This window comes from Eucalyptus grandis, chromosome 1, assembly GCF_016545825.1.
Source record: "Eucalyptus grandis isolate ANBG69807.140 chromosome 1, ASM1654582v1, whole genome shotgun sequence".
Lineage (NCBI taxonomy): Eukaryota > Viridiplantae > Streptophyta > Magnoliopsida > Myrtales > Myrtaceae > Eucalyptus > Eucalyptus grandis.
This window is the reverse complement of record NC_052612.1, coordinates 36,220,510-36,237,166: the sequence shown is the minus strand read 5'-3', so window position 1 is coordinate 36,237,166 and position 16,657 is coordinate 36,220,510. Positions and strand designations below refer to the sequence as shown.

Genomic DNA, 16,657 nt, shown 5'->3' with positions numbered 1-16,657 from the left:
AATTGGCTAGATGGACTGAATTTGTACTAATGTAAAAAAGTTTAACATTAAATTGGTACCAATACAAAAAATTTATGACTTTTTTGGTATTTTTCCACACCTGAGAAGGATCAACGATAAGAGTAAAATACCACCCAGCGCTGCGGCGCAGTTGACTCAAGCGTTTGTTCCTCTCGCAAAAAGTCTAGCGTTCGAATCCCAGCTGTGTCATGCTAACTTACACTGGGAGCAATGGTGGTGGTAACTCTCCTCCTCCCCAGGGTTTACTTTGCCGCGAAGCAGCACACGAGGTTCCCTGGGTCACCAAAGAAAAAAAAAAGATAAGAGTAAAATAATTGGCGTAAGAAAAGTGAAACAACACATCATATCGAAAGTGTTTAAAGAATTGCGTATAGGAGAAAGGAAAAGAAAAAGGTGTAATGGCAAAAAGGAAAAACAAATGAGGGCAAGCTTGGAAAAAGTGAGGGGACTATGGTACTGTGAAGGCCGAACAAGATTAGCCTTGATATGAATAGATTATGAACTGAAAATAAAAGCTAGGCCTTCCAAAACAGGCTTCTTCAACGATAAAGTGGACTTGGACTTGCATTTAATACCCACTGCAATGGAAAATACTGTTTGGATCAACCCGATTGAAATGAGAAACTCAACCAATTTCCCACCGGAACAAACACTAGAGATTTTTAACTAGTAACATTGATATACTGAATTTGGTTTTACAGAACTTATAAAGAGGTTCGAGTACTCATATTCGAAACATAAAGCGATGAGGTGATTAAAAAAACTCAACCTTAGAAGAGATATAAATGCTATGTGAAAAATGGAGCGGGCATTAACATCCTACAGCTCCAACAATAGGATCTGCTAGTAATACATAGATCAGTTGGAAATTATCATGATCTAATATTCCGGTCCTAGCAATCCGTAGTTTCAAGGGTGGTTTTCATACCATGACTCATTGTATAAACCAAGCAAGTAGCAAAAGGAGTTATTACTTAGAAATGTCAAGCCATACAGCTTGCTTTGCATGCGATGGGGGCAGATTTGAGAACTATGTGAAACACCAGCTGGGATCCAAGCTAGGAGATACGAATATGTTAGATCCCAATTCCAGTGCCAAAAATATCAGAAAGTTTTCGATGCTAATTACCAATATCACCTTGGATCTCAAAAAGCAGAGAACAGATTATTATACAGAGCGAAGGGTCTTTACAACCGGTCATCCAAGCTCGCTTGTAGTTATACGTAACAAAAATAGCTAGAGAAACAAGCCCCAAGAAAGCCAATCCCCAAATGCTGAGATTCTTTGTTGACTACAGAAAAAGCAGAAGAGTATATGCACTAACTGACGCACTTCTTGTACTAAGCTCTTATCTTATCATCCTCAAGACTTGGACTTTGTTGAAGATGAACTATTTTGCTTCTGCAAGGAAGCAGTTGAGGTGTTGCTCCTCATCTGGGAACTCCGGTTCGATGATGACGACTCAGTGAAGAAAACTACGTGCTCCTGATTATCAAGAAGTAGTTGAAGGGCTCTCGGTATCCTGGGCAGGTTCACATCCAACAACCCCTCGAGTACTCGAACAACCAGCCCCATCGATGGCCTGTGAGTTTCCTCATCTTGGGCACACCAACAAGCAACACCAACAAGCAACTCTGCATATCCTATTTAGCTCTTCAGTATCAGCGTTTTTCTCCAAGTCTGGGTCCAAAAGATCAAGCATGTCACCTCCTTCAGCTATCTTGCTAGCAGCCCATGTTGGGAAGAACTCGATGGCCCCATTTTCCGATAGCTCTAAGTTCCTCCTTCCCGACACAAACTCAAAAGCATCATCCCATAGCTATAAACATCAGCTTTTACTGTTATGGCCACTCCAGAGATCCACTCCGGCGCAAGATACCCTCTTGTGCCTCTCATGGTTGTCAACACCCTGCTGAAATCTCGGCCAACAGGCTTTGCCAGGCCAAAATCTGCCACTTTTGGACAGAATTCAGCATCTAGAAGGATGTTCTCTGGCTTGATATCACAATGTATGATGAAATCTCTGCACTTCTCATGGAGATAAGCCAGACCTCGAGCTGTTCCCAAAGCAATTTGGTACCTCGTTTTCCAATCCAAGGTCTTCGAGTCCTTTCTATGAAAGAGATGATAGCCTAAGGAACCATTTGGCATGAAATCGTAGACCAACAGCCTCTTGTCACCTTCAGAGCAGAATCCGCGAAGCCTGACAAGATTCACATGCTGGATAGTGCCGATTGTGCTTACTTCCGTTCGGAATTGCTTCTCACCTTGGCTTATGCTTTCAAGCTTCTTGACTGCTATGTGACTTGAATCAGGTAATGTTCCTTTGAAAACTGAACCGAACCCACCCCCACCCAACTTCTCTGAGAAATTCTTTGTTGCTACTTGCAACTCCCGGTATGCAAAGACTATCAGTGAACCCTCCACTATTTTTGTTGTTACAGTTGCCCCTCTCCTCCATCTCCAAACGGCAAACGAGACAATGGCTAATATCGCTACCACGGCACCGACAGACCCTGCCACTGTTGCAGTTACATTACTCTTCTTGCTGGGATCCTTAATTTCGGAGGCAGCAAGCCGGACGTAGAAACTCCTTCTAGGGGTAGTGCCTTGTTTGAGCTGTTCCACATTGAAGAGATCCCCAATCCAGATTGAGCAGGCATTATCCTCGAAAGCATAAGCCGTGCAAGAGCAATTGCTCAAACAAGCAGTTCGGCATTCCTGATCGCTCCCTGCAACTAAAGATTGAGGAGCATCATGCAATTTCATGTTAGACATAGGCCAGAATCGGTCTTTCTCCGCATTCGCTGCACAATTTAAGTTCGAATTCCTCTTGCAACCACCAGACCAATCACTCCGATTCCAATCTATTGGAGAGCTTATGCTAAATCCCTGCAAGCAGCTGCACGAATCTTCGCTCTGCTCGCTGCAAACACTGAAAGGCCCACAAAGTCTATACACCTTGCATTGTTGCGGGGGCTGAGACCAGAACAAGGTCCACACCTGGGAAGGCAACCAGGACACCATCTTGACCTGCCCAGAAAGGTCCATCACACACCTTGATATGGTGTTGAAGGAGCTTTTGATTGAATAGGTGAAGTAGCTCTCGTTCTCATTGTCCACATACTTGAAATCATAAATATAGTTCAATCTCATTTCAGGGACCCAAGAGAAACTTTTCGTCTGATTGTCCCACGCCCCACTGCTCCAGTAATGCTCAGACTTATTCCACCTTACGTAGCACTCACTGGATGGCTGGAGACCGAGAGAGAACAAACCTGTCGAAGGGTCCTCAGCGTTCTTCCATGATGTCAAGAGCTGACTCCTGTTTTTGCGCTTGTCGATCCCTAATTTGGCACCGGGAAGCCACGTGTGCGTTGGGTAATCGAAGCTCTGCCACAGAGTCACGGAAGAAGTCGGAGCCGCTTTGAGAGCGAAGTTGCCGTCGTCCTCAAGAACCGCCACCATGGAGCTCGATCCAGATGCAGAAGCAGTCAGATTCGTGGACCAAACGGGGACTTCGGAGTTGTTAACAATCACAAGATTGCCACCCGAGACCTTCAGCTCAGTGGATTGCCTGTCAGTGATAGGGTTGTCTCGGTTGGCGACCCAGACGACGGTTTGCACGCTGATTTTGTTGTACCAGATGCCTATGTAGGAGTACGTGGAGTTACCCGGCGAGAAGAAGCCAAGTGTAAAGTGGCCACCCAAGGAGGTTAAGGTTTGATTACCAGATATAGATCGATTCGCATCGAGTTTGTCTGTGCCAAGACAGAGGTGGGTGTACAGAGATGAGCAAAGCAAGAAAATTGGGAGTATGAACGACCATGGACTACTGTTTTTGCTATCCATGGCTGTACCATATAGGATTACATGTGTAGAAACAAGATTCACAGGGAAAAGTATATATACTCGTTTGTGCTCGGAGCAAGGGTGAGGAAAGAGATCTCAAAGAAGAACGGGTCAAGAAACGCGCAAAGTACCGTGGGGAAACTTCAACTGAGACTAGCGCATTGTCATGGAGTACCTAGATAGAAGCGTTTAAGCAGGCATCATACCAGTGGACAAGGATGAGCATATCCCAGAGTGAAGAAGACGCTAGTGGTGCAACTTGGACATGTCCTCATCATACACTGGAATAACATGCAATGAGAACACTCAAACTCAACATCAAACATTTGAGTGATCAAGCAGGACTTTAAACATAGTTTTACCAGCATCAGTCAACAACAAAGGAACAAATCCATGTGTCAAAGTCATTCATATATTTGAAAAGCTGGACCGACAAGGTTTGATTTTCATGTAGCATTGTCCAATATTCTTATGGTCCCTACTATTGTTTAAGGTAGACTTGAGGCCAATATCTTCAACAAAATGTGCTTGTTCCACGCATGCTGAGCTGACCTGTTTGTCGAGGGAAAACTCTAGAGCGACACATTGATTTTTTTTCCCCAATTTATATATATGTAACATCACGATTGTGTGCCTTTACTAGAAAAACCTTATAGACTTTGTCATGGCCATACGTGTTGGTGTGAAGAGGCCTCTCTGGTTGGACTTGGAGCGATGGTACTTGGCGATGTGTCCATTATAATCTTTTACTGTTTTATCAATTCCTATACATATGCCACTTTCTTTATGGATTCGATTTACCGGTGGCCCTTATATTTTAGCCTGGAAATCAAAATCCCCTCTACTTTTTTTAAAGCATCTCTCTACTATTTAAAAGTATGGTAAAAGCCACAAAAAACCTTAAATTATGACCATTGTGAAATATTTACCCCAAACTATTTTTTTTTTGTAATATTAAAAATTTCAAACTTTTACCTATGTGACTCATTTATCTCAAAATATTGCAGTGTCACACATTTACTCCATACTTTTTTTTTGTGACATAAAAAACCTCAAACTTTTCTTTTTGTGACACCAAATACCTCAAACTTTTTTCTATGACACCAAATTTTTGGGGTAGATGTGTGACTTGACTATTAGTCTCGGGTTTTTATTGTTACAAAACAAAAGTTTAGGGGTTTTGATGTTACAAAAGTATAAGTTTGGGTTTTTTGGTGTCAAAAAAAAAAGTTTTGGATAAATGTATTACTACACGTGTACGAGTTTGGGATTTTTGATGTTACAAAAAAAAATTGGAATAAATGTGTCACAGTTGATAAAGCTTAAGATTTTTTGTGGCTTGAAGTATCACCACTAATCATTCCGTTATACTTTGCCATTCAATTTTTCTGAACAAGATGCCAGCATACCTATTGTGTGGTACTCCGCTCATATAATTATTTTAGGAAAAACAGGTGCTAAATTAGGCAACATAAACATTAAAAAAAAAAAATGGGCACAATTACGAGAGAGCTCCATTATGACCCACTATTACCATGAGCTCCAACTCTAAGTTAGCATTGGCCATGGCTATTCAAGCTCAAGCTCGCAGATGGCCATGGCCATGATGTCTATTTGAGTCACAAAGCTTGAGCCATGGCTACTTAATCTTTGAGCTCATGGCATTGCCGCATGAGCTTTGATCTTGTAGCAGTCATATTTGCTCAAGTCATGAGCCATAGAGCTCACGGCCCATAGCTACTCAATTGCTTGTCTTGAGTCTATACAAATAATCGTGTTTTTGCATTAGTGTAGGCAATATATTTTGTGGGTTTTAGTTTTCGTAAAATGAATAACCTAAAAAGGAGAAAGACAGCCTACATTTGGAGAAAGAAAGAAAAATCCTCAACAAATAAAATAAAAATTGACACCAAAAATAGCTAATAGTGTTCCAACACAGGGACGACCAATGGCACTTAAGTGCAAGAACGGTTTCAAATCCAAAGAAATGTAAAATCACCGAAAACTCTAAATTATATTTAGAGTGATATATATATCCCAAACTTATTTTATGACACCAAAAACTCCAAATTCATACTTATATTGCATATTTACTCTAAACTTATATAATGTGCCACCTAAAACTTCAAATTTGTATGATGTGACATATTAACCCCAAAAACTTTGGTGTTATAGAAAAAAAATTAGGATAAATGTGTCATACAAGTATAAATTTAGAGTTTTTGGTGTCACCAAAAATAGTTTAGAGTAAATATATCACAATCGACAAAATATGGAGTTTTTGTGATTTTTGTTCTTAAAAAATATTAAAAGAATGACTTTGATTGTTGAGCAAAAGTAGAGAGACCATTTATCAATGCCTTCATCTTTTAAATTATTGTGAAATCTAACTGATTGAACAATGAAATAGACAAAATAAGAAAATAAATTGGACACCAAATTTAAATGATTCTATTGATGTGACATATGTCAATTGAGAGAGCAGCAAAGAATTCACTCTAGATCGAGCAAATCCAATGAAAAGTACAACCAGACTCAAATTACTCAAACATTATTATGTTTTCCAAGATCCAATTATACTCAATAATTCACGTAGTATTTAAACTTACAATTCTTCATGAAATAATATCTCAATCTCAAAAATGAATTAAATAAATCCTCACAAGATTTAATTGAGTCCAACACATAAGCTATTAATGTTATTCCGTGAAGAACCCACTACCAAACCTGCAGTGCCAATTGGCCGTCACTAACAAATATAGAACTTCCCTTGACATTCACTAAGAACTACACTTTAATATTTCTTCATAACCAACGGAGCAATCCACAATTGTATATTTATATTTATGGTAATTTCATAATAAATCGTGAACCAGTAATAAAATTTATCTAAAACTTTGATATACTTGTAACAAATTTACCGTCCATTAATTTTCTTCAAATTTTATTATCAAATTGTTGAATTGAATGACATTTGACAATTAATGTTGTATCAATTTTGGATTTTACTCTCTATTTGTGACAGATGTGCTAGTTTGAGATTTTTTATAGTTAAAAAAATTATTTAAGGTGAATTTATCGTAGGTGTACAAATTTGAATAAATTTAGATTTTGGTAAATTTGTTATAAATATGTCAATTTTGGATTTTTCAAGGTGTTATTCCGTATATAATAGCCAAGTCGACCGATTGAAGAAGGAAACCTAGTCCAACTCCGATCTTTCTTGTTCGGTTGTTGTGTTGACCAACTCCCATGCGGAAATTGATTTTCATAATCTACAAGTTCTGGCCTTTTGTTGGAGTTAACGAATCGGCAACTTAAGGTCCAAATTTGCACTTTGGACTCTGACGCCAAATATGAAATCTAGATTTCCTTTACCGACGTCCAGAAATATTCGGCTTTAGGATTTTCCTTAATTGACCTAGTTTCTTACAATTCATCTCTAGTCAGATTTCTTTCACGAATTCAAATTTGAGATATAACTTTAAAATAAATGATCATAGAGAGGGTTGATTTTTGTAGAAGCACAACTAAATAAAGATTTAAGCAGATTACACGTCTTTTTATTGCTAAAGGAAGTTAAGATATTATAATAGCACCTCTAGCATTTGAGAAGGGAAAAGTATAAAAAAAAAGTCATAAACCTATTGCATTGAAATCAATTCAGTTCTAAATCTTTTAATTAGACCAATTCAATCCTAATTTTTTTTTTATATTGGTACCAATTCAGTCCATCAGCCTAATTTTGGTCGACGTGCACATCAACACTGGCCAGCCAAAATTGGCCAGATTGACCGAATTAGTACTAATGTGAAAAGTTTAACATTAAATTGGTACCAATGTAATATATTTATGACTTTTTTGGTATTTTTTCCTCACTAGAGAAGGATCAACAATAAGAGTAAAATAATTACCACAAGAAAAGTGAAACAACACATCATATCGACCTTACCAAAAAAAAAAAAAAAAAAAACAACACATCATATTGAAACTATTTAAAGAATTGTGTATAGGAGAAAGGAAAAGAAAAAGGTGTAATGGCAACAAGGAAAAACAAATGAGGCGAAGCTTGGCAAAAGTGAGGGGACTATGGTATTGTGAAGGCCGAACAAGATTAGCCTTGATATGAATAGATTATGAACTGAAAAATAAAAGCTAGGCGTTCCAAAACAGGCTTCTTCAACGATAAATTAAAGTGGACTTGGACTTGCATTTAATCCCCTCTTGCAATGGAAAATACTGTTTGAATCAACCCGATTGAAATGAGAAACTCAACCAATTTCCCACCAGAACAAACAATAGAGATTTTTAACAAGTAACATTGAGATACTGAATTTGGTTTTACAGAACTTATAAATTGAGTAAGAGCACCCAACAAAAGTCTCATCCATCACGTTATAAATCAGTTTTGCTAAAAGGTTCGAGTACTCATATTCGAAACATAAAGCGATGAGGTGATTAAAAAACTCAACCTTAGAAGAGATATAAATGCTATGTGAAAAATGGAGCGGGCATTAACATCCTACAGCTTCAACATTAGGATCTGCTAGTAATACATAGATCAGTTGGAAATTATCATGATCTAATATTCCGGTCCTAGCAAGCCGGAGTTTCAAGGGTGATTTTCATACCATGACTCATTGTATAAACCAAGCAAGTAGCAAAAGGAGTTATAAATTAGAAATGCCAAGCCTTACAGCTTGCTTTGCATGCGATGGGGGCAGATTTGAGAACCATGTGAGGCACCAGCTGGGATCCAAGCTAGGAGATACCAATACGTTAGATCCCAATTCCAGTGCCAAAATTATCAGAAAGTTTTCGATGCTAATTTCCAATATCACCTTGGATCTCAAAAAGCAGAGAACAGATCATTATACAGGTGAAGGGTCTTTACAACCGGTCATCCAAGCTTGCTTGTATATATGTAACAAAAATAGCTAGGGAAAAAAAGCCCCAAGAAAGCCAATCCCCAAATGCTGAGATTCTTTGTTGACTACAGAAAAAGTAGAAGAGTATATGCACTAACTGAAGCACTTCTTGTACTAAGCTCTTATCTTATCATCCTCAAGACTTGGACTTTGTTGAAGATGAACTATTTTGCTTCTGCAAGGAAGCATTTTAGGTTGTTACTCCTCATCTGGTAACTCTGGTTCAACGATGACGACTCAGTGAAAAAAACTCCATGCTCCTGATTACTAAGAAACAGTTGAAGGACTCGGTATCCTGGGCAGGATCACATCCAACACCCCCTCGAGTATTTGAACAAACTGCCCCATCGATGGCCTGTGAGTTTCCTCATCTTGGACACACCGACAAGCGACTCTGCTAATCCTAGTTAGCTCTTCAGTATTGGCATTTGCCATCAAGTTTGGGTCCAAAAGATTAAGCAGGTCACCTCCTTCGGCTAATTTACTAGCAGCCCATGTTGGGAAGAACTTGATGGCCCCATTTTTCGATAGCTCTAAGTTCCTCCTTCCTGACACAAACTCAAAAAGCATCATCCCATAGCTATAAACATCAGATTTTACTGTTATGGCCACTCCAGAGATCCACTCCGGCGCAAGATACCCTCTTGTGCCTCTCATGGTTGTCAACACCCTGCTGAAATCTCGGCCAACAAGCTTTGCCATGCCAAAATCTGCCACTTTTGGACATACATCAGCATCTAGAAGGATGTTCTCTGGCTTGATGTCACAATGTATGATGCAGTCTCTGCACTTTTCATGGAGATAAGCCAGACCTCGAGCCGTTCCCAAAGCAATTTGGTACCTCGTTTTCCAATCCAAGGTCTTCGAGTCCTTTCTACGAAAGACATGATAGTCTAAAGAACCATTTGGCATGAAATTGTAGACCAACAGCCTTGTGTAACCTTCAGAGCAGAACCCACGAAGCCTGACAAGATTCACATGCTGGATGGTGCCGATTGTGATTACTTCTGTTCCGAATTGCTTCTCTCCTTGGCTTATGCTTTCAAGCTTCTTGACCACTATGTGAATTGAATCGGGAATGTTCCTTTAAAATCTGAACCGAACCTGCCCCCACCCAACTTCTCTGAGAAATTCTTTGTTGCTACTGGCAAGTCCCTGTATGCAAAAGCTATCAGTGAACCCTCCACTGTCTTTGTTGTTACAATTGCCCTTCTCCTCCATCTCCAAACGCCGAACAAGACAATGGCTAATATGGCTATCGTGGTGCTAACAGACCCAGCAACCACGGCACTCACATTGCTCTTCTTGCTTGGATCCTCAACGGTGGAGGCAACAAGCCCGAGATAGGAGCTACTTCCAGTGGTATCGCCTTGTGCGAGCTGTTGTGCATTGAAGAGATCCCCAATCCAAATTGAGCAGGCATTATCCTTGAAAGCATAAGCCGTGCAAGAGCAATTGCTCAAACAAGCAGCTCGGCATTCCTGATTGCTCCGGACAACTAAAGATTGGGGATCATCAGGCAATTTCATGTTCGACCTTAGCAAGAAATGGTCTTTCTCCGCATTTGAAGCATTTGCCGCACAATTCAAGTCCGAATCCCTCTTGCAGCTGCCAGACCAATCACTCAGAGAGCTGATGCTAAACCCTGGCAAGCAGCTGCAGAAATTATCAGTACCCTCGCTGCAAACACCAAAAGGCCCGCAAAGTCTCTACACCTCGCATTGTTGCTGGGGCTGAGACCAGAACAAGTTCCACGCTAGTGAAGAAGGCAACCAGGACACCATCTTGTTCTGCCCAGAAAGATCCATCACAAACCTTGATATGGTGTTGGCATTGGTGTACACTTAGGTGAAGTAGCTCTCGTTCTCGTTGTCCACAACTTTGAAATCGTAAATATAGTTCAATCTCATTTCAGGGACCAAAGAGAAAATTTTCGTCCCACACCCCAGTGGTCCAGTAATGCTCATTCCTATTCCACCATATGTAGTACTCACTAGATGGCTCGAGCTGGAAAGAGAACAAACCTGTCGAAGGATCCTCGGCGTTCTTCTATGATGTCAATAGCTGACTCGTGCTCGTGCGCTTGTCGATTCCCATTTTTGCACCCCGAAGCCACGTGTGCGTCAGGTGATCGAAGCTCGCCACAGAGTCACGGAAGAATTCAGCCCGTCTTTGAGAGTGAAGTTGCCATCATCCCCAAGAACCGCCACCGTGGAGCTCGACCCAGATGAAGGAGTCAGATTCGTGGACCAAACGGGGACTTCAGAGTCGTTGACCATTACAAGATTTCCACCCGAGATCTTAAGTTCAGTGGAGTACCTATCGGTGACAGGGTTGTCTCTGTTCGAGACCCAGACGACCGTTTGCACGCTGATTTTGTTGTACCAGATGCCTATGTAGGAGTACGAGGAGTTACCTGGTGTGAAGAAGCCGAGCTTGAAGTTGCGGCTGAGAAGAAACAGAATCTAGAGAAGAACCTGTATTCAAGAGATTTCTGTATTCTGTAATTGCTGAACAATCAGTTGCAATACATCAATTGAATATTTCCTTCAACCTTTCTTCTCATTCAATCTTACAAGGTTCTGCTATATGAAGAAGAACAAAGATACAGAAAGAACAGAGAGAACTTCGAGAAGAACAGAGGAAATTCAGAGAACAGAGTAATTCAAGCTTTCAGCAGAATGAATCATACTCGTACAACAGTTTTCTTCAAATCCTTTTATACTAAAGTGCAAACCAGAAATAACAACTTTAGTAACAGAATGATTAAACGTGACACACGTGCAGCTCCATTTGATCAGCTTGTATATTCAGATTCTTCACAAGGATTGCCAACTCAGCTTTTCTACGGATCTCCAGGTCAGCTTCTGTTTCTTCAACTTCTTTATAGTTGGCCAGCTCATCTTTCATCTTTTCTTCAAGTTTGCTCTACTCCTCTTTGCTTCTATCAGCTTCTGTTCTACTCTTCTTTGTTCTGTCTCTTTAACATCCCCCCTCAAATTGGGAATGGGAAGAGTACAAATTCCCAATTTGACTCGTAGATGAGAATGTGCTATTCTTGACAAAGGTTTTGTAAAGATATCAGCAAGTTGGTAATTACTGGGAATATATTTTACATGTAACGACCCAGAAGATACATTTTCTCGAACAAAGTGAAAATCTACTTCAATATGTTTTGTTCGAGCATGTAAGACAGGATTAACAGTGAGTGAGATAGATGATTTATTGTCACAGTATAGATGAATTGGAGGAGTAAGAGAACAACCGATGTCTCGTAAGACAAAGCTGATCCAAGTGAGATCAGCAGTGGTTGATGCAAGTGCACGGTACTCAGCCTCTGTAGAAGACCTACTAACTGTTGGCTGTTTCTTTGCTGCCCAAGAGATGAGATTGGAGCCAAGATATGTGCAAAATCCAGTTGTTGATCTTCTGGTTTCAGTACATCCAGCCCAGTCTGCATCTGAGAATCCATAGAGATGCATGGTGCTTTGTGAATGAATGAATAAGCCAAAGTGGATTGTACCTTTAACATATCTTAGTACTCTTTTCATTCTATGGAGATCTGCAATGGTAGGTTTCTGCATTTTCTGGCAGAGTAGATTAGTGGCATAGGCAATGTCTGGCCGAGTTAAGGTGAGGTATTGGAGGCCACCAACAATGCTTCTATACTTAGCAGGATTTGACAAGGCCATAGAGTCATTGATCAAAATGGTTGGTCTTAATGAAAGGGGAGTTGAAATTGGTTTAGACTCGAGCATATGGGTTCGGGTGAGAAGATCTATAGCATATTTGGCTTGGCAAAGGAACAAATGGTCAGGGGTACGCTTAACTTCATTGCCAAGGAAATAGTGTAGTGAACCAAGATCCTTCATATGAAACTGAAGACTTAGAGCAGTAATGAGACCAGAGAAAACTTGAGATGAGCTTCCAGTTAAAAGGATATCATCAACATATAGTAGTAAGAGGATTGTTTCTTTACCAGCATGTAGAATGAACAAGGAAGGATCAGTTGAGCTACAAAAGAACCCATATTCTAGTAAGAAATTGCTGAACTTGTCAAACCAAGCTCGAGGGGCTTGTCGAAGTCCATAGAGGGATTTTCTAAGAAGACAAACATGATGAGGTCTCTGTGATTCTTTAAAACCTGGTGGCTGTTCCATATAAACTGTTTCACTCAAGTTACCATGTAAGAAGGCATTTTTAACATCTAACGATGAATTGGCCACTTTTTACCATTGCTACTGAGAGAATTATTCGGGTTGTAGCATGCTTTACTACAGGACTATAGGTTTCTGTGAAATCAAGACCTTCTTATTGATGAAAACCTTTGGCTACAAGTCGAGCTTTTAGTCTATCTAAACTGCCATCTGGTGCAAGTTTAGTTTTAAACACCTATTTGCAGCCAATAACATTCATTTGATCATTTCTAGGGACTAACTCCCAGGTTTTGTTTTGATATAAAGCATCCATTTCTTCATGCATTGCTAGACACCATCCTGTGTGTGCTAATGCAGATTTTACTGACTTTGGTTCAATTGGAACCTGATATTCAACCAAACATGCATATTTGGGATTTGCTTTAATAATCCCAGATCTTAGTCTAGTTTGCATAGGATGAGTAGATAATGTACCTTGTGTGACTTCTGATATAGGACTAATTTGTGGTTGTTCTGTGTTAGCAGGAGATGTCGAGTCAGATTCTTGACTGATAGACACTTGTTGTTCAATATCTGGAGATATCTGAGGTGTTTCAACATTATTGAATGCATTATCAGGAGTGATCTGAAGCTCAGCATTAGGTACTATGTTCATTTGTGGCATAACTGCATGATTTACATTGCTGATCTCACTGTTCGTATTTCGGGTGATCGACTTGATCTAGTACTCTGCAAAGATTCACTTGATTTATTGGCTTGTGGCTGAATCTGTTTGGTAGTATTGGATGTAGTAGATGCTGAACTTCTTATCCAATGCTTGTATAGTTCAGATCCTTGTCGATATTCAGAAGTAGTTTTTCGAGTAAAGGGCAATTCTTTTTCATCAAAAACTACATGTCTACTAATATAGACACGTCCATTAGTAGGCAAAAGACACATGTAGCCTTTATGTTTCTCACAGTATCCAAGAAATATACACATGAGAGACCTTGGATCAAATTCATGCTTTGTATAGGATCTGAGGCAAGGATAACAAGCTAATCCAAAAACCCGTAGATGAGCATAATTTGGTCTCTGTTTGTACAGCTTATAGTGAGGTGAGTTCATATTCAGTTTTGTTGTGGGGAGCATATTGATTACATAGACTGCTGTCATGAAGGCATCTACCCAGTATTTTAATGGTACTCTTGCATGATACAGCATTGCTAGACCCAATTCAACCACATGTCGATGCTTCCTCTCGGAGACACCATTTTGTTATGGTGTATAAGGACAAGAGATGTTATGTTTAATCCCACACTGTTGTAGATGATTCTGAAATTTGATGTTTGTGAATTCTCCTCCTCCATCACTTTGAAACACTTTGATCTTGTGATCGAGTTGATTCTCTACTAGTCTTTGAAACAAAACAAACACGTCATATACTTCTGACTTCTGTCTCATTGGATATATCCAGCTATATCGAGAGAAATCATCCACAAAGATGACATAGTAATGAAACTTCTGAACAGATGAAATTGGTGATGGTCCCCATACATCACAATGTATCTTTTCTAGAGGAACATTAGAGATATGTTCTGAGATAGGAAAGGGCAAAGATGAGCTCTTAGCAATTTGACAGCTGCTACACATACTTGGAGCATTCGACTTATATTGAATTAGATGTTGACTCTGCAGAATCTTTACTGTTTTTAAGCTGGTATGAGCAAGTCTTTGATGCCAGACATCTTCTCCTACTTCATGTTGAGCCTGAGTGAAGAAAGCTTCTGTTCCTCTAGATTCCACTTGATACAGCCCCTTGATTTTCCTTCCTAGCTTCACTGTTGTATGATTGTAATTGTCCTTCATATATACCCCATGTTTGTCAAATATAAAAGACCAGGGACTATTAAAACATCATTTAGTGGTAATATACTAGTTGCTGTATTTAAGGTTCCATTACCAATACATGAGATTGATAAATATGACCCATCTCCTATCATAATTGTATCATTACCACTATATGCAACATAGTTTTGAATCATACTAGCATCTGCTGTAATGTGTGATGTAGCCCACAGTCTGGATACCATTCGAGCCATATGGTTCTTCAATATGCATAGCTGCTAGAGCAGTTGGTATTTCATCTGCTTGATATGAATTATCAAAGCGATACCAGCATCTAAGTGCTGTATGACCTGATCTCTTACTGATTTGACATTCCGAGGACCATTATTCATTGGCTTTGTATCCTGTACGAGCTTATCACCATTTGACCCTTGAGGTGGATAGGATCTAACACCTTGATATCTCTGAGAAGAGTTTGTGTATGGTCTAAACCCTTGTCCATGGTTAGACCAATTACCCTTATTGACCCGATATTGCTTTGTCAAGTTCAGAGTATTCTATTGATTCCTTCCTGTTCCAGTAAAATTATTTCCACGACCTCTTCTATTAATGAACTGTCCTCTGCCAGAGTTGTATCCCCCTTGAATACTTCCTCCTTGATTACTAGAATTAAACCTCTGCAAACCTGTTTCAGTCTTTCTTTGTCCATAATATGCCAGGTTAGTATTGTACTGGTTCACATAATATGTTTGCAATCTAGTTTCAAATCTCTCAAGTTGGGAGATAACCTCATCATACTCTGGCTGGGGTTTAAGACAGTACATGGTTGTTCTAAAGGTTTCATATTCAGAACCTAACCCTTCAATTATGCCAAACATCCTGATTATATCATCAACAGGCTTTCCAATTGCATTCAATTGATCACAGATAGTTTTAAATTCTCGAAGGTATTCACTTAATGGTCTATCTCTCTTCCTACAAGCCTGTAATTTTCATCTTAACTCAAATTCTTTTGCTACAGACTTATGAGTAAATCGGTTTATAAGAGCCTGCCATACCTCGAATGAAGTTTCTAAGCCAATTATCAAGCTTAAAATATTCTCTGATACTGCACCGCTTATCCATGATGAGATTAGTTGATCGGTTTTTGTCCATTCCAGGTGATAGGATTCATCACTTCTCCAATCTCAGTTTGCATCATTTGAGCAGGTGATAATGTTTCACCATTAATAAAGCCAATCAAATCTTGACTTTTCATAAACCTGCTAAATTGCGCTTGCCATAACAGAAAATTCTCTTCATTCAACTTGATTGTAACAAAGTTGGCTATATTCACATGGATAGGAAAAGGATACTTCTGCACTCTCGTTGCCATACTATTTCTTTAGGAAACTTTGAAGATGCGAGGAACAATCAAGTAAATTGCGAAAATCAGCTTATTGAGAAATCAACAAGATCTTCGTAATGTCTTGTTCATGTGATCTTTCACACAGACTTTCAGTAACACATATTAGATCTAGAACTCCCAGAAACATGCTCGATACCATGAGAAGAAACAAAATCTAGAGAAGAACCTGTATTCAAGAGATTTCTGTATTCTGTAATTGCTGAACAATCAGTTGCAATACATCAATTGAATATTTCCTTCAACCTTTCTTCTCATTCAATCTTACAAGGTTCTGCTATATGAAGAAGAACAAAGATACATAAAGAACAGAGAGAACTTCAAGAAGAACAGAGGAAATTCAGAGAACAGAGTAATTCAAGCTTTCAGCAGAATGAATCATACTCGTACAACAGTTTTCTTCAAATCCTTTTATACTAAAGTGCAAACCAGAAATAACAACTTTAGTAACAGAATGATTAAACGT

At 39.4% G+C, this 16,657-nt stretch overlaps 1 protein-coding gene and 1 pseudogene across 1 annotated transcript; both read right to left on the bottom strand.

Moving 5' to 3' along the window:
• Nucleotides 1-1,208: 1,208 nt before the first annotated feature.
• LOC104456648 (G-type lectin S-receptor-like serine/threonine-protein kinase At2g19130) lies at nt 1,209-4,325 on the bottom strand. Its single transcript, XM_039309101.1, is given in 3 exon segments — nt 1,209-1,657; nt 1,659-1,825; nt 1,828-4,325. Coding segments are annotated over 3 exon segments (2,487 nt in total). The 5' UTR covers nt 3,875-4,325; the 3' UTR covers nt 1,209-1,384.
• Nucleotides 4,326-8,966: 4,641 nt separating this feature from the next.
• On the bottom strand, nt 8,967-11,712 carry LOC104456640 (annotated as a pseudogene).
• Between the last annotated feature and the right edge of the window lie 4,945 nt (nt 11,713-16,657).